The sequence below is a fragment of the Heloderma suspectum genome, chromosome 2, assembly GCF_057233095.1.
Source record: "Heloderma suspectum isolate Gila_16-S chromosome 2, 16-S_ref, whole genome shotgun sequence".
NCBI lineage: Eukaryota > Metazoa > Chordata > Lepidosauria > Squamata > Helodermatidae > Heloderma > Heloderma suspectum.
In genome coordinates this window covers 293035521-293059153 of record NC_139459.1, presented here as the reverse complement: position 1 = coordinate 293059153, position 23633 = coordinate 293035521, and the positions used below count along the sequence as shown (strand labels likewise).

Sequence of the window (23633 nt, the reverse complement as noted above, 5' to 3'; positions counted from 1 at the left end):
CAAGGAGGGCTTCTTTAAGAGCGGTCTTATCATTGCCTCCTTGAGGGCTCATGGCATCACTCCCTGCTCAAGGGAGGCATTCACCACTCCCCTGATCCCCTCACTCAGTCTCTCTCTGCAGCCCATAATGAGCCAAGATGGGCAAGGATCAAGTAAGCAGGTAGTTGGCCTTACAGATGAAAGCACCTTGTCCACTTCATCAGGGGGAAGAAGCTGGAACCGATCCCACAAAACCGGTTTGCCACAGCCTGCCTCTTGCTCACTAACGGTATCCACAGCGTGCAGAGTAACACTCCTAATCCGATCAATTTTCTCTGCAAAGTGCCTTGCCAAGGCCTCACAGGAGGCCTTAGAATGCTCCAGTGGTTCCGGAGCCACTGGACCGACCAGGCTCCGGACCACTTGGAGCAGCCTCCTGGGACAGCACTCTGCAGACATGATAGAGGCAGCATAATATCTTTTTTTGCTGCCTTCCCTGCGATGTGATCGGCTGAAGATACAGCTCTAGCCCGTGTCTGATTGTCTTTGGAGCGAGACTTCCGCCACCGGCGCTCTGGCCGTCTCACCTCCTGTTTCAGAGTTCGTAACTGCAGATTGAACCGTGGTGCAATCCGAGCCCTGTTCAGGGGGAGAGGGCGTTTCAGAGCCACCCAATCTAATGCCCCAGTGATTGCGGCATTCCAGCCACCCACTAGGGTCTCGACCGAGTGGCCGTGGCGTGCTCCAGGGAATCCCCAAGCATGTTCAGGAATCCATTTGGATCCATAAGACGCCTGGGGCAGACCATTTTAATGGGTCCTCCACCCATGCGGAGGGGTTGTGGAACTGAGAAGTCCAACGTCACCAGATATCGATCTGACCATGACAAGGGGGTGGTGGATATACCCCCGACTTCCAGATCACTCCCCGCTTCTCCAGAAACAAACACAAGGTCTAGTGCATGACCGGCTACATGGGTGGGCCCAGATAGAATATGGTGCAGCTCCCAAGAGGCCATGGTCTCCATGAAGTCCCGAGGTGCTCCTGTGGGTATGGCCTCCGAATGTACGTTGAAGTCCCCCAACACCAATAAGTTAGGGGACTGTACACGCACATCAGAGACCACCTCAAGCACCTCAGCCAGGGAGTCAGTCGTGCAGTGGGGTGGATGATACACGAGCAGAATCCCCAGACTGCCCTTCGGGCCCAACCTCCAGTACATGCACTCACCAACCTTGGTCTCCCGGAGAGGGGGTCTGGTGACGACCAAGGACTCTCGGTAGATAACTGCCACTTCCCCTCCCCAATCCCCAGCCCTCAGCTGCTGTGCATAGGAAAATCCAGCTGGACACATGGCTGCAAGGGTTGGAGCAGCGGCCTTGGCCAGCCAGGTCTCCGTAATACATGCCAGGTCTGCACCCTCGTCCAGGATCATGTCATGGATGAGGGAGGTTTTCTGGGTAACAGACCTGGCATTGCAGAGCAGCAAACAAAGGCCAGAAGATGGAGTCACGCCTCCCCAGCCATCCTTTGGCTCTGGACAGGCCCGGAGCAGGGGACAGATACTACACAACTCCCCCTTGTTCCCGTTACCTGGCATGGCCTGCCCCTAGCACTCCGCCAGCACCTACCGCCCAGCCTCAGTATGTTCTGGCCTCCAACACTCCCCCCACTGCCTCCATCAGGTGGACACATGCCCCCTCACTCCCGCCTATCAGGCAGGCTACCCACCCCTAAAAACACAACAGAATTCCCCAGAATTTTTTTTTTTTAAAGACACAAGCAACAAAAACAACAACAACAACAACAAAATCCCCTTAAAAATAATACCAGGCGGGAGTCCATTGTAGTGATAGTGGTAGTGGCGGCGGCGGTCCGGCAGCAGCAGGCACGCCTCTTCCCCGGTGGTGGCAGCTTCTCTTGCAGGACAGCCTGCTGGTAAAGTTGATACTTTACCAAGTCTAGGGCTATAAAATATTGCTAGTAGCACAGAGACTAACACATGACTTTGCTGAACAAATTAATAAAAAAGTAGAGTTACTTTCATCCACCAAGAAAGGTGCCTTATATCTGAATATAGGCAATTAGCCACAAACATTAACTTGCAAGGGCATTAAACTGCTATTTCACATACCTATGCATGAACACTGGAACACTGCCTTTTGAAGGGAGCAGCCCTAATGTAGATAGGGAATGGGTTCAAATGTAATGCCAAACTTTGGTTTGGGGCTGTGTGAAGGGACTCATATGGACCCATCTTGCCCCCGCCCCCCCATGCATGATCTCATTCCCTCACTCCCTTCTCATCTGTTATGAAATCATAGTTTGACATTACATCCAAAGTAGGCAAACTGTGCCAAATCACATGTGAAGGAGAGAACTGGAGCATGAGTGGGAGGAAGAGAGGTGAGCAAGTACTGAGACAGATGATGTAACGCCAAACCATAGTTTGGTGTTACATCTGAATGAGTCCACTGTCTATGCTTAAAAATGATAGTTTTATGTTCTATAAATATGGTCTTTATTAAAGGACATTATAGAGCTACAATCCAGAAAACCACATGATTGACTCTGTGTGCCCAGACATCTTTGCCTGCAATGCTAAGAGCAGCTATGGCAGTGGGGGATGGAGGGCACAGCAAAGTTCTTTTTATTTTATTTATTTACAATATTTATATACCGCTCCACATCAAAGATTTTGGAGTGGTGAACAACAAGATAAAAGAATAAAAGACCATATTAAAACAATTAAAACAAAAGAAACAGATTCTGAGCTTAATAAACTGCAGCTGGTCGCTCAAGGAAGTCCTCTCGAAATAACAATGTCTTCAGGAGGCGCTGCAAGCAACGCAATGTTGGAGCCTGCCTGACCTCCGAAGGCAGGGAGTTCCACAGGCAATGGGAAGGGAGCAGGCCTGTCTAAGCCCTTGCATAAACCCAATGGTGTTATCTGACTCATGGTTCTAGAGTAGAATAATGAATCGTGGTTCTGAATCGTGGTTCTAGAGTAGGCTTCCCCAGCATGGCTGGCTGGAGAGGCTTGCAGTTGTTGTCCAACACATCTGGAGAGCATCAGGATGGGAAGGCCATTCTAGGGGTGTTCCAGCGTTCTGAGACACACCCATCATTACTGTATGTGGGCCCCAGACACTTGCAGTTCTGCCACTATCTGTAACAGCAACCATGATTAAGGGATGGGAAGCATTACATCTACAGCCAGCCTGTCGTGTCATGTGAGCTACGTGGACTTGAAATTTGTGGACTTGAACGCTGACCACAGTGCACAGTTCGTACAGTGATTGCAGCGCCTTTCGATAGTGTTGATCAGGAAACAAATAGACTGTGTGTGTAGTATGTCCAACATGATAAAGATGCTAGGAAGCTTTGTGGAATTTCTTCATTGGCTCTGCTATTTGTGCAGAATGCGGGTAGCAATTAGCTTCTTGATTAGTTCAGGACGAGTGGATGCTGGCTTGCTCAAGAGCTAGTAATTGCTTTTGTTTATCTGTTCCAAAGAAGAAGAAACAGGCAGAGAGTATAGAACATTGTGGAATATTAATGCAGACCAAATAAGTGTGCCCACAATTGTAGCCCAAGAGACTGACAGTGTGGCTAAAGAGATAATTTTTTAGGGTCTTTGTGTGTTGGCCTGTTAATTGTTTGAATGTATAGTGGGAAATGTAGGATTTCAAGAGGACTTGGATTTAGTATAGGCACATATATTGGGAAGGGTGTCAGCAGTGATGAGAACAAGAACCCTGATAACCAGAGAGGGGGTGGGGGAATGCAGTGAAAGTAATTATCATCGTCATCATCAAATTTGTATGTCACTTTTCCACAAAAAGTGCCCGAAGCAGCTAACAATACAGGAGCAATACAAAAACAGAAAATCATACCAATACATTAATTGCAATAGCACATCATTACAATAATAACCCAAACAGTTAATCGCACTAATACTAACATTATAGCATTTCAAGTCAATACAAAAGGCAATTACAACACAATATCTATTATTATTTATCAGCAAAGTGTAAACCAGAGCCAAATACACCAAAAATTTCTAATGCATTGAGGCATTAATAAACAATACAGACTGCAAACAGCTACCCCTAGAGTACAAAGTGCAGAAAATCTCAACCAGATTTCTTACAGCCTGCAGCAGCTGACCTCTCTCCACTCTCTCATTCTGGTGCAGTTCTCAAACTTCCAACGAAGACAAGGGTGGTGGTGTTTAGTGTCTTCTCCTGGATGTTTCTGCTTCTTCTCTAGTCTACCACAGATTCACACTGTTCACAGATAATTTCTACACTTGGCTGATGATGTGATGGTAACAGTGCTGTTGGCATCAAGATCAAGCAACTATTTCCAGAGAGGTAGCCGTATTAGTCTGTTGCAGCAAAAACAACAAAGAGTCTGGTAGCACCTTAAAGACTAAGGGCGCAATCCTATAGGCGGCCGCCTCCAGACTCAGAGGCGACTGCCTATCCAAAGCAGGGCAGGAGAAGCATGGAGGGGATCGTTCCCTCCACGCTTCTCCTGCCCTGCTTTTTCAGCTAGACACCTGATTGCAGCTGTCTAGCCGCGGGAGGGCTGAGCGGGGGAGGAGGCTGCCGTACAACACATTGGATGTGTCGTACAGGCATTTTCACCCTCCCCACCCCGGAACGCCCCATTTCGGCCGCTCCACACTCCTCTTACAAGCGCGGAGGATGGGGCTGTTCCATGCTGCCCCTGAGGCAGCGCTGAAGTGGGGGGAGGTCGGTTCTCTAGGAACCAACCTTGGAGTATGGGCTCCAAGGTCGGTTCCCGAAAAACCAGATATCTTATGGCCGTCTAGCCGCTGTCTAGCAGCCATAGGATTGCTCCCTAAGGGTTGTATCCAATGTTAGTCCTGCTTAGAGTAGATCCATTGAAATGACTTGGATTTAAGCTAGACTAACATTGGATACAACCTTTAAAAAATATTATGGCACAAGCTTTCATGGACACAGTCCATGAAAGCTTATGCCATACTAAATTTTTTAGTTTTTAAGGTGCGACAAAACAACTGTGTTTTTCATTGCTATGAAAATGAGTGTAGCAAAGGTAATTTAGAAGTCAGTGTTTGGTAGATAAGATGGGCTATGTGTCATCTTCCCATACTGCACATTGACCTGGAAGTCAAAGAAGGAGAGTTCACATTGGACAAATATAGCCATTCCCAACCTGCCCCCCTCCATATGTCTTGGACTGCAAATCCCATAATTCCCATGTTAGCTGAGAATGATGGGAGTTGCAGTCCAAGATATTAGGAGGGGGCCAGGCTGGGGAAGGCTCAGCAAATAGAACTAACTTAGCTTTCAGCTGATTCGGCCCAACTGTGAGTTAAAATGTATTATGGTTTGTCAGCAAATACAATGACATTCTTAGAGGAACTCTGGATGGTTCATAGATTATTTCACTCTTTACTCAGATAACACTTGCTCTCCAGGGTACTGAAGTGGCTGCTCAGTTACTAAATATTGATTAGGGTAGTATTTGCTTACCAAATATATTTTTTAACAATCTCCCTTCTTCAAGAATAAAACAGCAGTCCTTCAGTTCAGTTCCCTCTCCAAGGGGCCCTGCTGTGGCTGGAGCTGCAATAAAGATGAAAGATGGCAACAAAAAAGAATGAACAAGGACTAGAAAACTTGAAATTTATCCCTCAGGATTTTGTTCCAAAGTGCAATAAAAAATAAATGTATTGGGCTTCTGTTTGCAACAAGCAATTGCAAGGAGTGATAATATTTAAAAGTGCTGTGCAGGTTCTCCTTTTGCCTAGTATAATGAATGTGAATGGGCCTTTAGTCTGAATTGTTAAATTAACACAGGTATTCAGACAGAAATTAAATACTTAAGCTGAGCATTCTTCCTGCCATCTAATACTTGGCCAAGGCATCACAAAACCCTGGCCCACAGTATCCTTCTTTCTATTCTAGTCCAAGACATCTGTTGAACAAAATAATCTAATTGCCCAAATGGTGCAGTAGTTATATAATTCCAACAGAGGAGAACTAAATATTTATTTTATTTATTACATTTCTATACCTCCCAATAGCCAAAGCTCACAACAATTACAACTACAAAATACAGCATAAAATATAATATTAAATTTAAATGTTTAAAACTACAGTATACAAGTAAAGCCAAAATAAAAGGTATCAGCAATGCAGAGATTTAAAATACAATAACAGATTTAAAACAATAGAACTGAAAGACCAAAATGCCTGGGAAAACAAAAAGGTGTTCACCTGATATCGGAAAGAGCACAATGTAGGTGTCAGGCGAGCCTCTTTGGGAAGCTCATTCCACAACTGGGGTGCTACAGCAGAAAAGGCCCTCTTCTTGGTAGCCACTGACATTTATTTCCTTTGTCAGGGGATCCCAGGGAAGGACTGCTAAAGATGATCTTAACATCTGGGCAGGTACATATGGGAGGAGACAAACCTTCAGGTAACCTGGCCTGAAGAAGCATACTAGGTTCAGGATGTTTATGTATATATAATAGCCAAGTTGATCTAGGATTCCACCTAGCCGGGTCCATTAACACAGTGCTTCCCGTGCAAAAGAACATAAGAAGAGCTCTGCTGGATCAGACCATGGGTCCATCTAGTCCTGCATTCTGTTCACACAGTGGCCAACCAGCTGTCAATGGGAAACCCACTAGCAGGACATGAGTGCAACAGCACCCTCCCGCCCACGTTCCCCAGCAACTGGTGTTCATAGGCATACTGCCTTTGAGACTGGAGGTAGCATATAGCCATCAGGACTAGTAGCCATTGACAGCCTTCTCCTCCATGAATTTGTCTAACCCCCTTTTAAAGCCATCCAAATTGGTGGCCATCACTACATTTTTGGTAGCAAATTCCATAGTTTGACTATGTGCTGTGTAAAGAAGTCCTTCCTTTTATCTGCCCTGAATCTCCCACTAATCAGCTTCATGGGATGAGCCCAGGTTCTTGTATTATGAGAGAGGGGAAAAAATGTCTCCCTGTCCACATTCTCCACACTGTGCATAACTTTGTGTGCTTCTACTATGTCTCCCCTTACTCGCCTTTTTTCCAGGCTAAATAATCCCAGTTATTGTAACCTTCCCACATAGGAAACTTGCTCCTGCCCTTTGATAAGTTTAGTTGCCCTTTTCTGCACTTTTTCCAGCTTGGCAATATCTTGTTTTAGGTGCGGTGACCAGAACTGTACACAGTATTCTAAGTGTGGTCACACCATAGATTTGTATAAGGGCACCATGATATTGTGCCTTGCAACTATGTTAATTCCTGTGGCCATGTCCATAGTTGGAATTAGCCTTTAATAGATAAAGTTGCTTAATGCCATGGCCATTCAGAACTCATGCATTATAATCCTGGTTACAAGACAATCTTTCACAGAAAAGAGAGCTTTGTAGCATTAGTTTTCATGCAGCAGGTATTGCCTAAGAATTTTGCATAGTGGATGGGTTTGAGTGCTGGTTTCAGATTTTAAAGTTGCTGTCCTTTACACCCATCAGGTACCTGATCATTTTGACCCTTCTGCCATGTTTTTAGCCAATATGAAATAAATGCAAAGGTGGGCCTCTTTGGAGCTTAATCTTGGCCTGATTTTGGCTATGGGAAATTAACATAATTTGCTTTATGTTTTTATGCAAATCATTTAATTTTCCCATCTTAACTGTGAAATGGAAAGACCAGGGTTCTTTCCACACTAGCCCTTTTCTCTGGAATTGACATCCTTGTTCACTCTTTATGGAGCATCATAATCCATTGCATTCCAATCTTTTCTGAGTTGTCCTGCTGTTGCAGATAGGGGATTAGTGATGAATAACCTTTTAATTGTCCGTTGAATGGTGTTCCTTAATTGTCCCAAGTGTTTGTGTTCCCATGGGTGGGGGAAGGCCTTAATTATTGGCTTTAACTTATTATTTTTTATTTTCCTTTTCAAAATAGCAAAATACCACTATTTCACTATTTTTTTTAAAAAAAGAAAAGAATGACAGGAAACCACTAATTGAAGCCCTCCTCCAATGGGAACAGAAACTGACATTGATTGAAGCAATTAAGAGAAACTATTAAAGAAGCAGTTAGTAGGCTATTCATCACTAATGTTCCACCCCCACCCCATTCTACCCCACATGCTTATCAGGAAGCAATACAGTGGGCTTAATTTACAAGGGGGAAACTTTTAATTAACATTGCTGAGAAGTTTGCTGAATGAGATTGACTTGCGAACGAATATTTATAGGAACATCTTAGTCATGAAGAACAGCACTGCTGGATAATACAAGTGCTTGCGTGGAACCTCCATTTCCATTCTACGTCCAGGACTCTAGTGTAAAAGCAGCCTGGTAATTTGTCCTCCTGTTTTGTCCATTCATTCTAATATATTCACGAACTACAGTGAAGATTAATTATTACCGGCCTTTAACAAAGCCTTTATTACTCTTGTATGTGATTGAGGCTACATTGGTAAGGCTGAGTGATTTCCCTTTTGTTATGAATTGCATTTGCATTCTGAGATTTTCCAAATGACGTGAAATATTCAAAACAAGAAAGAAAAGGGAACTAGTATATGAGTGGAGTGATCATGGTGGTTGCAAACATCCCCTATTTTCAAAATGATAATGTTGCTCAAATTGAGAATTAACAGGTCCATCCTGAAGAGTGCTGCACCATGACTAGCCCATTAAATGGAATGGAACGTCTGCCCATAAAACAGTTTCAAGTTGAGGCTTGCATGCTGAATTCTTCAATACAAACTCCTTAGATACAGTGGAGTTTGTCTGCGTCTCTCTTGTGACATTAAACCTCTAATATGCATGAAGAAAATTAATACGATGGTGACGAGGAGGATTTCTTGGAGCCACCTGGATGGAAGTGGGCATTGGTGAGACTTTTAAACCAATGGAAAAACTTGACTGTATTCCTAAAATAAGGAGGTGACCAATTCTTAAGTACATGCTTAACTTGATTATGCAAGCAGTCCCACTGAAGTTAATATACTATATGCCAACATTTTCTCCCCTGCTTAATGATACGTTTAAAGCAATCAAAAGTGTTTCACAGGAGTGCAGCTAAGTATGTTTAGTAAGGGCTTTGTGAAATAGTAATGGCTGAATGAGAATGAAAAACTCCAACTGACATCTTGATTAAATTATTGCTACAACAGGCAACACAGGGACAACAGAAGCTATGAAACAAAATTAGTGGCTGAAGAGTGGGATCCTGTCTGTATTGCTTATTTTTGAAATTATATGTTAATACACCAAGTACATTCAGAGTGACAATGTCTAAAATCCCTAGATGATCTTGGCTACATCAAGTAGTCCATGAGATGCCAATTACGTAGAAGAGCAGATATTTGCATGCACTTCCAGTCAACTAGATTTTTCACTCACTCTTTTCACTTAGTAAAATTAACTTGATTTTCAAAATAGGCTTCTGGGGCATTTACTACTGATTGAGGAGGAGGAGGAGGAGTTCGACTTCATTTTTGTGCTGCAGCACTTTTCATGTCATCTGTCGTTGTCCAGATGAAAGGCCCATTGCTCGGGGAACTGCAGCAGGAGGAGGAGGAGGCTGAATTGCTGAAGACAGAGTTGCAGATTCTGGAGACAGAGAGAGTAAGGCTGTCGCTGGTGGAAGAAAAGCTCTTGGATGTTTTACAGCTGCTTCAACAACTTCGGGACCTGGTATGGCAAGAAAGCAGAGTGAGGAGGCGGTAGGCTTTGATGCTGCCCCCTCCGTATGGGTGGACCACTTTTGTAGCTTTTCATAATGTTCTCCATTAGGGGGACCACATCCATTGTCATGTTGGGTTTGCCACAGGAAAGCTCAGCTGCAAGTGACTGTGTTAGAAAAGGAAAACCAAAACATCCAGATTAGTAACTTCCCATCAGAGATATTCAGGCTCCCTGCTCCCCTAAGGAAGGATTAGGACTAGGGTTGTTCCAGATAAGTCTAAAGTTATTGTTAACCTTTTCCACAATTCAGAGCAGTAGCTACTAGGGCTGTATGCATTTGGCTTGTGTGAAGAATTGCTACATGAGTCTCTGGTTCGTACCTCGCCTGTGTCATGAACTCTCTAGGTGGCCTTGGGCAAGTTACTCTCTTTCAGCCTCAGTATCCCCCTCTGCAATATGGGGCTTAATAATATGCTGTTCCCTCACAGGGTTATTATAGGATCACTACTAAATAATGCAGGAGAAGCACTTGAAGGCACTATTTATTTATTTATAATATTTATATACCGCCTTTCCACCAGTGTCAACAAGGCGATATATAACAATTCAAATAAAAACAATTCATAAGAACACAAAAGCAAGAGAATCATATTAAAACATTAAAATAACATTGAAATGACATTAAAACTGCTATAAAAATGATTTACAGGCACATTTTTGCAACAAATTTGTACAACTACAGACAGTACTGGGAGGTTTATATTCACAGGCCCGTTTACAAGTTCCTTTTAACAAAGTAATAGAGATGCCACAAAGGTCACAATGCTAGTTTTCAAAAGTAGCCCTTTCTTTCCTTCCTTCCTTCCTTCCTTCCTTCCTTCCTTCCTTCTTAATAGTGTTGTGACATACTGCTCTACAATGATAATGATGATATTATCCATTCAGTTGTGTCCGACTTTTGGCGATTCTATGGATCATCTCTCTCCACGTATCCCAATCTTGCACTATTTCTTTGAGCTGTTCCATGCTATGGTATCTAGCCATCTTGTTCTTTGGCGGACAGGTTTCCTTTTGCCGCTAACCAATCCAAGCATAATTGCTTTTTCTAAGGAGTTCCTCCGCATAACATGGCCAAAATAAGTCAATCGCAGTTTCATGATTTTTCCATCCAATGGCATGTCTGGGTTTATACGTTCCAGTACTTGCTTATTTGTTATCTTAGCTGTCCAAGGAATACGCAGGAGCCTTCTCCAACACTACAGCTCAAATACATCAATTCTCTTTCTGTCTTGTTTCTTCATTGTCCAACTTTCGCATCCATAGGTAACTATGGGAAACACGGTGATACAAACTAATCTGCATTTAGTTGTCAAGCTGATGTCCTTGATTTTCCATATTCAGTTCATGCTCATCATTGTTACATGACCCAGCGCAATTCGACGTTTTATTTCTGGGCTGCATTCACCACTATGATTGATCTGCGATCCTAAGAAAATAAATTCTTCTACACATTCAGACTACACACCATCAACTACTATGCTGATATTTCCGTTCTTTGCAGTGGACATGAGCTTGGTCTTTTTGATGTTTAAGGAGAGGCCAAACTTCTCACTCCCTTCTTTGATTTTCTTGATCATATATTCCAGACCTTCTTTGGTTTCTGAGAGGAGAGTTGTGTCATCAGCATAACGGAGATTATTTATAATCCTTCTGCCAACCTTTACCCCGATTTCTGTTTCTTCGAGCTCTAACTTCCTCATGATCATTTCAGCATAGAGGTTAAAAAGAAAAGGTGAAAGAATGCTTAACAGTAGTGACCATTAAGTTAAGTACCCAAATGTTAAGTATTATAAGTGTGGCTAAATGAGACATGTGGTGAAGACTCCAGTCCAGGAAACTGGGTTTCCATTGAAATTCTAAAAAGCAGGATAATTGTGTGATTTATTGGGAAGGAGAATTAGATGGGGGAGGAATTCTTGACCTTTCACCCATCATTTCTTTCCTTCTCTCCCCGCTCTATGCTGCTGTTTTCCTAGCTGCTACAAACACCACCTGTAATTCCCAGACATGTATGAAGCAACTGGGGAAGAGAAGTGCAGAAAAGAAGCGGTCAAAGGCAGTTTACACACTGCTTTGAAATCTGTCTTCAAAATCAGCAACATAAGAATCTTGGCTTTCCCTTTTAAAAAATAAAAACCAGTAGGAGCAACTTTGCCATTAGCACTACCATAACACCAGCCCTGATCCAGCATCAGTACTGTACATATATAATAGATGGGCAGTTGCAGTAGAGAGCCTGGCTGCAGTGAGGAAAAGGCTGCTCACTGTCCTGTTTTCTAATTTCAGCCCCTTCTCCTAGTCCCATAAAAATTTAATAGAGTGTGAAATTGGCTAGATCAGGTTGTAAACAGCTTCTATTGTAGTCAATTTCATTCCTAAAGGAAAGGAAAGGTAAGGGGGGGAGAGAGAGCGAGAGAGAGAGAGAGAGAGAGAGAGAGAGAGAGAGAGAGATTTTCTTGTATATGGAAGGGCAGTGCATAGAATTCAAAGGGAAAAATATTAAGAAAACGATCTTCAAATGGCAGGAGGTTACTGTGAAATTTAAACTTCTCTGTTTATAAGGTACCAGAAAAACCCTGAAAACATTGCTCCAGTTGCAGAGGTGACTGGGGATGCATAATTCTTCTCCACTGATGTCATGGATACATTTGAAACTGTTCATCCTAATGGAATTGGTGGTTCTTGGCTCATCTAAGATATACTGCAGAATGTACCAGGCATGGAATACTTAGTGCCCATATTTTTTTTTAAAAAAAAATACACGTTACTTATCCACATTTTTGAAGTATTTTCTCATTCTAGAACTATGACGTGCAGAAAAATCTGAACTCGTGGAACACTTCTTTATCATGACACTGCTACCCAGAGATGACATTCATTCATTCATTTATTTATTTATTTAAATTTATTAATCTCCCATCTTGCCGGTCACCCAGCCATTCTGGGCGATGTACAACAATAAAAACAGTTTACACAATAAAATTCAACATTAAAAACATCACATTTCTAAAATTACCCTAGCCCACCCCAAATGCCTGCCTGAACAACCATGTTTTTAATGCATGGTGGAAGCTCATTAAAGAGGGGGCATGGTGGAGTTCCCTAAGGAGGCAGTTCCACAGAGTGGGGGCCACCACAGAGAAGGCCCTCTCCCTTGTCCTCATCAGCCTAGCTGTCCTGGCTGATGGGACAGAGAGAAGGCCATCCGAGGCTGATCTTGTTGAGTGGCCTATCTGGTGTTGCTGGAGGCACTCCTTAAGATAGGCTGGGCCGGAACCATATAGGGTTTTAAAGGTCAAAACCAACACCTTGAATTTGGCCCGGAAATCAACTGGTAGCCAGTGCAGCTCCTTCAGCACTGGAGTGATGTGAACTCGCCAGTGGCTGCCTTTAATCAGGTGAGCCGCCGCATTCTGGACCAGCTGCAGCTTCCGAACCGTTTTCAAGGGTAACCCCACGTAGAGCACATTACAGTAGTCTAAACGAGAAGAGACCAGGGCATGTACTACTGATGGGAGCAGATGGTCAGGAACGTAGGGGCGCAGCCGCCGTATCATATAGAGTTGGTACAGCACTGTCCGGCTCACAGCTGACACCTGAGCCTCCATGGACAGCTGGGAGTCTAAAATGACCCCCAACCTGCAGACCTGGTCTTTCAAGGGTAACCATACCCCATTCAATGTCTCGTGCATGACTGGCTACATGGGTGGGCCCATTTGGAATATGGTGCAGCTCCCAGGAAGGCATGGTCTCCATGAAGTCCCAAGGTGCCCCAGTGGGGACGCCCCCGAATGTACGTTGTCAAAGAACTAGAGCAAACATAGAGCATATTGATTTATGTTTAAACACTATAGCACACAAGAGCAATTGGGCAGGAGGTGAGGTGGTGGTGGGGTGGGGGGTTATGGAACAAAGGCATCTAGGCCATATTTGTGCTAAAAACATGAGGCCCAGGTCCAAAGAAAGTTAATCATGTTTTGTCAAGTTGTGCTGAGGGAGAAAGCTGGGAATCAAAGTGGATGTATGAACTGAAACACGTCAGAGCCTGAAAGACCATTGTTGTTCAGGCAAAGGCCCAGTCCAAGCAGAAAGCCTTTTATAGCCCTTCCTGTCTGGGAGGGCCCAGTGGCTAGCCAGAGTAGGCAGGGCCAGACCAGAGCCTGATAATACTTCACTGCCCAGGGAGATACTCTGAAGCATAGTTTTGATGACTCACTACACAGGGCAGCTATGAACTAAACCTGGGGCTGTTGGTTGTAGCCCTCATGGCTCCCGTCATGAATTTTGGAAACTTTTGGAACCAGTTAGCCACAGCTAACTAATTCCATTTGTTTTAACAGGTTTTAATGAGGGTAACTGAACTGGGGTCGAGCCAACTTTATTGCTTGGAGCCATAGGCCACCACAATATACATAATAAGAAAAACAACAACAGTATAACCACATATTTTAATATGCATACATACACCTATCTAACAGAAGCATCCCCCCTATGCCTGAATGGGAGTCATAGCCAAATAATGCAGGAAAAGCTCCAGGAGCCATTGTAGATTTTAAAGTATCTCTTCCTGCTGCTTTACTGTTCTTTCTCAGGTTTCTTGTCTAGCCTATTTAGATCTGAACTCTATTATCATTCAGTACGCGACACACTGGTTAGTAAAATATTCAAAGCAGATTTCCACGGGACACAATATAACGATCCAAGCTGGACTTTAACCCATGCCAAGGAGCCAGCTCGTTATTACCAACAAACCAATGGATACATTAATTAAACAGATTATTTTAGTTTCATACATCAGCTAATCAAAAAATATTATGAATTGCACTGATATATTACATGAACCAAGATGTGGATAATTTTTGAATGTTATTTTCACTACTTGTTGACAGGGACTGTGATAATGGTGGCTGAGAAACAAGGTATTAGATGTGAGTTCTGCTGATGGCTCTCAGGAATAAATGTAGCATTCTCCTATTACGTTAACTCACTTTCCTGCTTGGCAGGCCTTTCATGTCCTCAGTGTGGTAGTGCTTGTGCTTTGGATCAATAATCATCCCATGAAGGATATGCTCTTAAAGTGCCATGACTGATTATGATTGGCAGGAGGTATTGCTGCATTTGTTGTCAGGATTCTGACATGTCTCTCATTGACCAGTGGTCTTACTGAAAATCATTCCTGCTTAGTGGACTATCCATCAAGTAGCATGCCACACCATTGTGGAAACAGTGCTATGAGCCGTGTATGCTGTCATATATCCTAGCTCAAGATGGTGGTAAAAGCTGTTAATGAATAGGATGATTTACAGTACCCTGGAAAGGATGTTACAAATGCCCCATATATCCAGGGTCTAGGAATCTATATGGCAAAACAGTCACAAGTATCTATGTAGGCTTCTGTTCTCTAATATGGAACTGAATGGTGCTGTCATAACCCTGTGAGAGAGCAACTACCTTTCACTGATGGATAGGAATATTTGAACACATGAGGAATATTTGAACACAATATTTGAACACATGAGGGATTTTGTAAGCCCGGAAATCAAACCCTTCTGCATCCTGCACAATACCTTGTCCCCATAATGTCTAGCCCCTGATTCCTTATTGCTCCCCCTGTCTCATGCATTTCTTCACTTCACCCCTCCATTATCTTGGTCTCTGCCAAATGTTACAGTTTGATCTCATCTGGATACCAAATGAAGACTAAAGGCACAATCCTAGCATGTTTAGACAGAAAAAAGTCCTACAGTTCCCATGGCTGGCTGGGGAATGCTGGTAGTTGTAGGACTTTTTTCTGTCTAAACATGCATAGGATTGAGCCTTTAGGCTGTAAAGCATCAACTGTACATATTTCTACCATCAAAACTTCACAAATAATGTCTGTCCTATCCCTGAGGCTCCAAGGATCTGTCAAACTGACCAACTGTCAAGCTCAGTACACTTTATCCAGTCATGGGATAATTCAAGGGTCTTCCAGAATTTCAGAACTGTGTATGTAAAAAAAACTAGCCCAGTCTATGATGATGGTGGTCTGATTCACACACAGCCCCAGTGTAGGTTTCATGAACAGGGGGGAGGGGGAGATAAGTATCTCTCTTATCTGTCTATATTATTAATTATTATTTTATTAGTAATACTTACATACTGCTTAATATAGTAAAATCTCTAAGTGGGTTACATACTTTTTTTAAAAAAAAGAGTTAAAACATATATTTCTATCTATATCTTTATGCCTATAGACAGATATACATATATCCAGGTGTGTATTTGCATCATTGCATAGGTATTACCTCCTGAAACTTCATTTTTGTATTCATCTGCTGATCAGAACATGGCAAAGAAAAAAGGATGTCAAAAATAAACCTCACTGATGCAGTTTATCTTATCTAAGATAACAGCATGAGGTGCCCTCCTGTCAGAAACAGAGTTGTAGGGTTTCTTTTAGTTTAGGGAGAAGTTGCTTATGTACTTCTATTTAGATGTGTGCATATAAGTCTCTGTTGAAGTTAAATGTTCCCTAATATTATTTTGTGTTTTAAAGAAAATATCTAAACGTGCCTTGGGGAAAATCTTACTGAGCACTTTGGAATCCTGCTGTGACCCACAACATGGTAAGAAAGTAAAATCATCCATGAAGAACCTTACTACAGGGGGTCCATAAGAAGATGCCTACAGCATCAATGTGCCGGAGAACTTTTTTCTTTTTTTTAATTACTGCAGTGGTTTGAAGGGACTTTCCATTCCAGGACTGCCCTGGTATCTGCTCTGCTGCTTGGAAATGGCAGTCAATAAAGAGAAGACGGAGGGCTTGGTGTTCCTGGGATTCATGGGTAGGTCCAAGGAGCAGGAAAGTCACCTTAGCAGCTGCAGGTAAAGAGAAGAAAGGATTTCAGTGAGCCCAGGGATGGGTCAAAGGACAGCAGCTCATCAACACCTTGGTGATTGTTTTCTGATGTGTGGGCAAGAAAATGGGCAAGACAGTGACTCCCAGAGGGAGTGGCTAGCTGTTGGGGTGTGGGAGGGCAAAGGTGATGTCATTGCTAGAAGGGAGGACACCATTTATGATTCTTGTGTGTAGAGTTCCAAAATGTCTAATGCTGGCCTACCATAAACATAAGATATGTTAACATAACATAACATAACATAACATAAGAGAGCTTCAGCTTTTGGGCGGTATAGAAATGAAATAAGAAAGGAAGGAAGGAAGGAAGGAAGGAAGGAAGGAAGGAAGGAAGGAAATTCTGCTGTAATTTGCCACATTGGTGAGATATAAATAAAGGATAACTTCACAAAAAGAACAAATATTGCTATGGTTTGAGAGAGGGAAAGAGGTTATTAAACGACTCCTATTCAATCTAATATCTTCCATTCTTTTGAAATTACATGGAAACATGTCTTATAAATTATATTTTCCCTTAACATTAGTTCTCTCTCAAATCTCACTCACCACTCACTTACTCACTTTATATCTTAGTGTAGGGCCAAAGTACATGTGAAGTTCACCATGTAGCTTTGCCTTTTAAAGTTTTTTAAACATTGTTTTTTTAACACGTACCAGAGAGGGAAGCCTGATCCAGATCAGGGGTCCTGTGCCTGCAATTTGCATTCCCAAAAGAGGTCCCATTAGTTTCCATGTATTTTTGTCTGGTGAGCTTGTTCAGGGATATGAGAAGGCAATAGATATACTCTCTAGCCTATTTTTTCTGCCTTATAGTCCACTTGCTAAAGCTTCTTTTCTTCCTTCAATATAAGGAAGGAGAATACAGAGCGAAGCTGCATCCTTTAGCATAGGAAGTGGGTCAGGTTATTGCCTTTCATGTTCATGCAAAACCTACATTTGCTGAGTCCTCTCCCTAGGCAATAGACCACTGTGCAGAGGCTGCTGTCACAAGAACCTTCATGATTGGAAGGCTTTGATTTGATCACTTTATTTCTAATTGCAAAGCTTTTGTATTTGCCTTCTGGAGGGGAAACAGAGACATTACACCTTGGCAGTTTGTATAGGAAGTCAGGGCTTTTCATAGGCAAAGTTGGGTTGAAGATGGGATGACAAAATGTGAGGTTTGGGTTGAAGATTTGACCTGGAGGATCTAAATGTAAGTAATTCGAGGGTATTAAAGCATACTGAATGTTTTTCATATTCATTAGCTCTTCCTCCCTTGTACAAGGAGGACTTGTACAGATGTTGGGCATCTGGACACTTACAACCCAAATTATGACTGCTTCCTCAGTGCATAAAAATGATGCACATGCTCATAAATATTCTGTAACGGTGCATCTGGAACAAGAGGCATCAGTGGAGGCTTTCCTCCCTTAGCAAACAGCAGCTTTGGGTGGGGGGATTTTCTTTTCTTTTTAGGGGAGGGGGTTAATTTTTGTATGCCACTTTACTGCAACACAGGCAATCAGACTGAATTACAAGCAATCGTTAAACAAAATAGCAGCATCATAAAATATGCAAAGGATGTTTTTATTGACACTGCAGTGAGAAAGGAAAGGGTGAAATCCCCACATGCCATGGCACCATCAGAAATGGGGGCCCGCCCCAGTGGCTATTCATAGCTGTAAAAAGAGAGAAGACACGGCATCCTATCCAGCTAGTGACATGGGCTGAAGAGTCAGAGCCCCCAACGCCCCTTTTGGAAGTGCCAGGACTTGGGATACCTTTTCGTGGCTACGTTCAGGATAGGTGATTTACTGAGCTGCAATAACTGGTGTATTTGTTCATCTCTGCTTCCGCGTGTGTGCTTTACTCTTCTTGCACTAGAACAATTGTGACCTGGTTCTACCCCAGCAGGTTAAATAATAAATAAATCTAAGTTAACTAGTATTAGTCTGATGCTGGTAAGATCATCTTCGTGCTCCCCTTTTTAAATAAATGTGTGAAACAACTTCTGCTTTTAATAGTGCTTTACTGCAGTAGAGGTAACGTTAGGCTGCAATCTTATGCACACTTAATTAGGAGTAGGCTCCATTGAACCTGACAGGACTTGCATCTAAGTAAACATGCACAAGATTGTGCTGGAAAGCGACATGAAAAGAAAGCGGCTCATAGAGATGGGAAATGGGTATGGCTGTGCTTCTGGAATGAATCTGAAAGAAGAGCTGAGCCATTATGTATGGACTTCCATTACTTAATGAAATGAATTGCTGACTCCAGTTGTGTGAAATAGCATTTCATTAAATAATGGGAAAAGTTAATCTGGCTGCGCTCCAACATTTCCAGCATTTCTGTCTAACATGCTTTTGTTTTGCTTACGATATTTGCCTTACAACTATAAATACAAAGGTATCGTATCAAAGAAGGGCCTGGCTAGGCTCTTATCCAAATTCCAATACAAAAATGTGTTTTAAATTGAATTTACATGGTTTTTACTATGTAAATGTATACTTCTATCTTGTATTTTCTAGTTTTGTGTTTTATTCTATATTTATGTATCCGAAAATGGCACCCTGATGGCAAGGTCTTCCACTCCATCTAAAAAAATAACTTTGACATATTTATCCTTGGGATTTCCACATCCCCACTGCTGCTGGTGGGAACAGCATAATGATGTCACAACGAGTAATTATGCTTAAATATTGTGGGGCTGCCAAGGGAATACTGTACGTGGGGCTGTTGTTTTCATCAATAGCCCCATGTAAAGCTTAAAATGCAGTTCCAGCATTGTCATTCAGGTGATGCGCTTCTTCCTTTAGTTTTTTCAGTTTAAAACAAATACAAAAACAGAATTACTGGTGCCCCAAAATGTAAATAAATGGAGCCCAGAAGTGTTTTTTATTTATGTCTGCCCTTTTATTTAAGTCTTTGGATCACCAACTGTCTTTGTACTCACTACTACAAAAATCACTTCCCCAAATCTTCATAATCAAATGTTACCTGTTTGACAGCACAAAGGCAATGGCTGCTGTGGATTACGTTACCAATTCTCTGTCACTGTGCTGGCAATCAAATGTGATTTTAGGCATGAAGTATTTTTACAGCCAAAGTTTGTCTCCATCTCTGACTACAGTTTCAGCAAGTTTAGTTTTAGAGTGCACCACCAATAAACAGAGTAAGATATAGTTCAAAACTCATCATTGAGTTCATTGAAGGATGATGATTTAATGGCCAGAGTATGTGAAGCACACGGAAGAGCTGTGTCACAGGAGCATGCTCCATTCCATGTCACAATGATCTGAACAATAATGAGAACATAAGAAGAGCAGTGCTGGATCAGACCAAAGGCCTACCTAGTCCAGCATTCTGTTCACACAGTCGCCAAACAGATGCCTGTGGGAAGCCCACAAGTAGGACATGAGTGCAATAACACTCTTTCACTTGTGTTCTCGAGGAACTGGCATACTGCCTCTGATAGTGGAGGTAGCATATAGCCATCATGACTAGTGGCTATTGATAGCCATATCCTCCATGAATTTGTCTAATCCCGTTTGAAAACCGTCCAAGTTGGCGGCCATCACAACTTGTGGAAGTGAATTCCACAGCATAACGACGCACTGTGTGAAGAACTACTTCCTTTTGTTGTCACATCTTTACATTTAGAAAGTCTACAGTAACCTTCGGCAATCAGACCAGCTTTTTAAAGAAAGGACATGTTTCCTTTCTTTAAGGAAAGAAATAACATTTAAGGAAAGAAATAACATTGATGTTGAAACTGCACGGTCTTGATTTTGCTAACCTGCTAATGCACCATTTGCATTTTTTCTTTATTTTAAAGGAAAACCACATATTGATGAAGTCTTAGATACCCTCTACCATGAACTGACTGCCTGTGAACTCATTCAAAGCAAGCCTCTGGAGAAAGCTCCTGGTCACCAAACCTTGTCTAACCCTTTGCTTATCTCCTGTTGAGCAACAGTGCCATCTACAGTGGATTGCAATTAATACTATCAAGCCACAAACTACAATGCAAAAGTACAGGGTGCCCTGTCACCCATGAGATGTGTTAAACTAAAAGGCTGGAACTGAAGAAATAAGAGTATTTCATACTGAGTCAGACAAATGGCCCATATAGTCATCTGTGACTGGCAGCAGATTTTGAACACATTTCTCTAAGACCTAAGGCACTGGTCTTTCTCAGGCCTTTTCCATTAACGCTATTCAAGTGGAGATGCTTGGAGTTCAAACTTGAGACCTTATACATACGACGCATATGATATGTTCTACCACTGAGCTCTGCCCTCCTCACTCTGAATCTTTTACTTACGTACAATATTCTTGAGATGTTCTGTAATTTCTCTTCTAATTTCTAAGAAAGTCTTATTCACGAGAGTGCCCACTTCTCATGAGAATTATTTAATAAGTGGAACTGAAAGCCTCTGTTATCAGTATCAGAAATATACCAATCAATTGTATAAAAAAACATTTTCCAACTAACCAGTAGAATTTTACATCCCTAATTTTAGTAGGAGAGATTAATTCGTGTTTTTTTAAAATTATCTGTTTCAATACAGTAGTTTGTCTTCCTTTGAGCATCTAACAGGTGGGCAAAAATCATGCTCTTAATGTACAAAGTTAAAATATGAGTGTATAATAAAAATATAGCCAGGTTGCTTATACCTAATAGCAGAGGTGGGCAGACTTCGAGCTAACAGAATCTACTTCATTTTTTCCTTGAACTGCAATTTACTAACTGGAGTCAGGTGCAAAATATGGAGAGAGATCAGCCACTTAGAATTAAGGGACAGAGTGCCTTTTTGTTTCCAGTATCAGAAATGAGTTCACAGTTTTTCACACAAAAATCCACTCCTGGTTTTTTTCATTTTAGCAGCCTAATTTAGTGTGGAAGGGGAGCTGTATTGATACTATTGTTAAACAGTTGAGGGCACAATCCTATGCATGTTTAGAGAGAAAAATGTCCTACAACTCCCAGCATGTCCCAGCCAGTATGGCTTGTTGGAGCATGCTGGGAGTTGTAGGACTTTTATGTGTCTAAACATGTGTGGGATTACACCTGGAGAGTCAGAAACCTTTGCTGATTTACTGCAAATAACTCAAGACATCTACCAGTTGATCCTGATCTACCTTCTGCCCACCCCTGTCTTATAATAACCTGTAAAGTAGCTATAGGTTGTTATCACTACCTATAGTTGTGAGGGACTATATGTGCTGTAAAGTGCATATGTCTGTGTGGTGTCTGCGTCTGTGCTTGTAAACACACATCTTATTTAACTCTAGAGTTATGTTTGCATTTCTGTCCAATTGGATATTTAAAATTGTAGTCACTCTACAAATGTAGTTATTTTTTGATAGTAACTTTTAACTACTGTCTTCAATTATTATACATTTTAGATTGCTATATTAAACGCTACCTTCCTCCTTTTGAAGTAATGGCTTGCATCTGTTGACCAGACTGGGAGTTAGCAGGAAGCCTGGGATATTTGGGAAAGATACAGCCATACTGAGAAGTGTCTACACTCCCCATCTGTAGCCTTGGGGATGTAAGAATGGAACCTTTGAATTGCATTCCATCCTGTGAGCATGCCAGAAGTGAGAAATCTGGGTGTGTAAGAGGGGAATCAGTGGCCTCTCAAAACTTGACATTGGGTTTCCAACCACTGTACACTAAAGAGAAATTTGTGCCTGGTTTAATCTAAGCTGCACACTGTAGTAGTTTGATCTACACCTTGTTTATTTATTTTAAATTATTTTTAGGACACCTTTATTTTATTCTACCTTTGTAGTAACTACATGTTTTGTAAGTAACCTTAGTTGACATCTAATCCATCCAATTAAGCAACTGTTTTCCAGGGGGCACGCATGTTATTTTAAAGTAAAATCACACACCCCAGAACATTTAGACTTTATAAATGGACAACATAAGGGATTTATAAAATCATGATTATATGCCACTGAATGCCAGATGTTGGGGGGTATCAGATGTCAAAACAACATGGGGGGTTGATTTTGAATCTGGCTGGCCACTTAAATAAGACACTGGATTAGATGACCTCTGCTCTGTTCTTCATACGATTGTTGTGGTTTATTGTTCCAGCCCAAGGGGTTCTGCTGTAGCTTACACCAGTGTAAGGGTTTCTTCTAAACATTCTGGCAATGGACTACCAGACTACGAGATCAAGCCATAAGGAATTCTGTGTGTAGAGAGGATGTGTTCTGAGGCTGGTTTTAAAGGCATTGCCTGAGTTAAAGGCTGGAACAAAAAAAAAGCTCTGCTAGAATTTGGAACATAAAAATACCTGCTCATCATTTCTGACTTCCCTGAGTGAGACTGCAAGCAAATGTATTACATGGGCACAGAGGAGAGGATATGCAGAGTAAAAAGCTTCTCATGATTATAGATGGCTTATAGCATTGTTGGTCTCTGATGGCTGCTGGATCCCTGCTTCCCCCACAAAAGTCTACAGCAGGGGCAGGCAACACATGGCTCTCAAGAGGTTGTAGGACTCCAGCTCCCAGTCAACATGGCCAGTGGCCAGGGATGATGGAGTTGTGATCCAACAGGTGAAGGCCACATGTTCCCCACCCATTGATCTAGGGCATTACAAAGTTGCTGTTGTTACCCCATTATTTTTGAGCAAAGAAGAAATAAAAGGCAGAACGTTTGGGACTATTATACATACCGCTTTAAAATGCACTTTCCCAATACTTATGGGAATCGGGAGGATTGGATTTGGCTATAATAGATAATTAAGGGTGCAAAATTTTGCATTTCATTCAAAATTAAGCCAAACCTTTCCCAGAGGGAAATGGCTCAAGCCACAAACTCATTCTGAGTTTATATTTTTTCATAAATTCATGATGTTTTTGTTTTCAGGCCACAAAGCAATTATTGGATACAACAGACTTCCCCCAACCTGGTGTCCTCCAAATGTTTTCAACTTTAATTCCTCACTAGAGCAAATGGAGGTGGATTCTACCATGTATGTTTTTAATGAG

General features: G+C 42.1%; 1 protein-coding gene across 1 annotated transcript in view; it reads left to right on the top strand.

The window, feature by feature from the left end:
• The window catches only part of EFCC1 (EF-hand and coiled-coil domain containing 1), a 115155-nt gene extending 93090 nt beyond the window's left edge, over positions 1-22065 (top strand). The window contains exons 6-8 of the mRNA XM_084839935.1: positions 9530-9688; positions 16278-16347; positions 20455-22065. Of these exons, the coding sequence (XP_084696061.1) occupies positions 9530-9688; positions 16278-16347; positions 20455-20588 (363 nt within the window). The 3' untranslated portion in view covers positions 20589-22065. The remainder of the gene's footprint in view (positions 1-9529; positions 9689-16277; positions 16348-20454) is intronic.
• The last annotated feature ends 1568 nt before the right edge of the window (positions 22066-23633 follow it).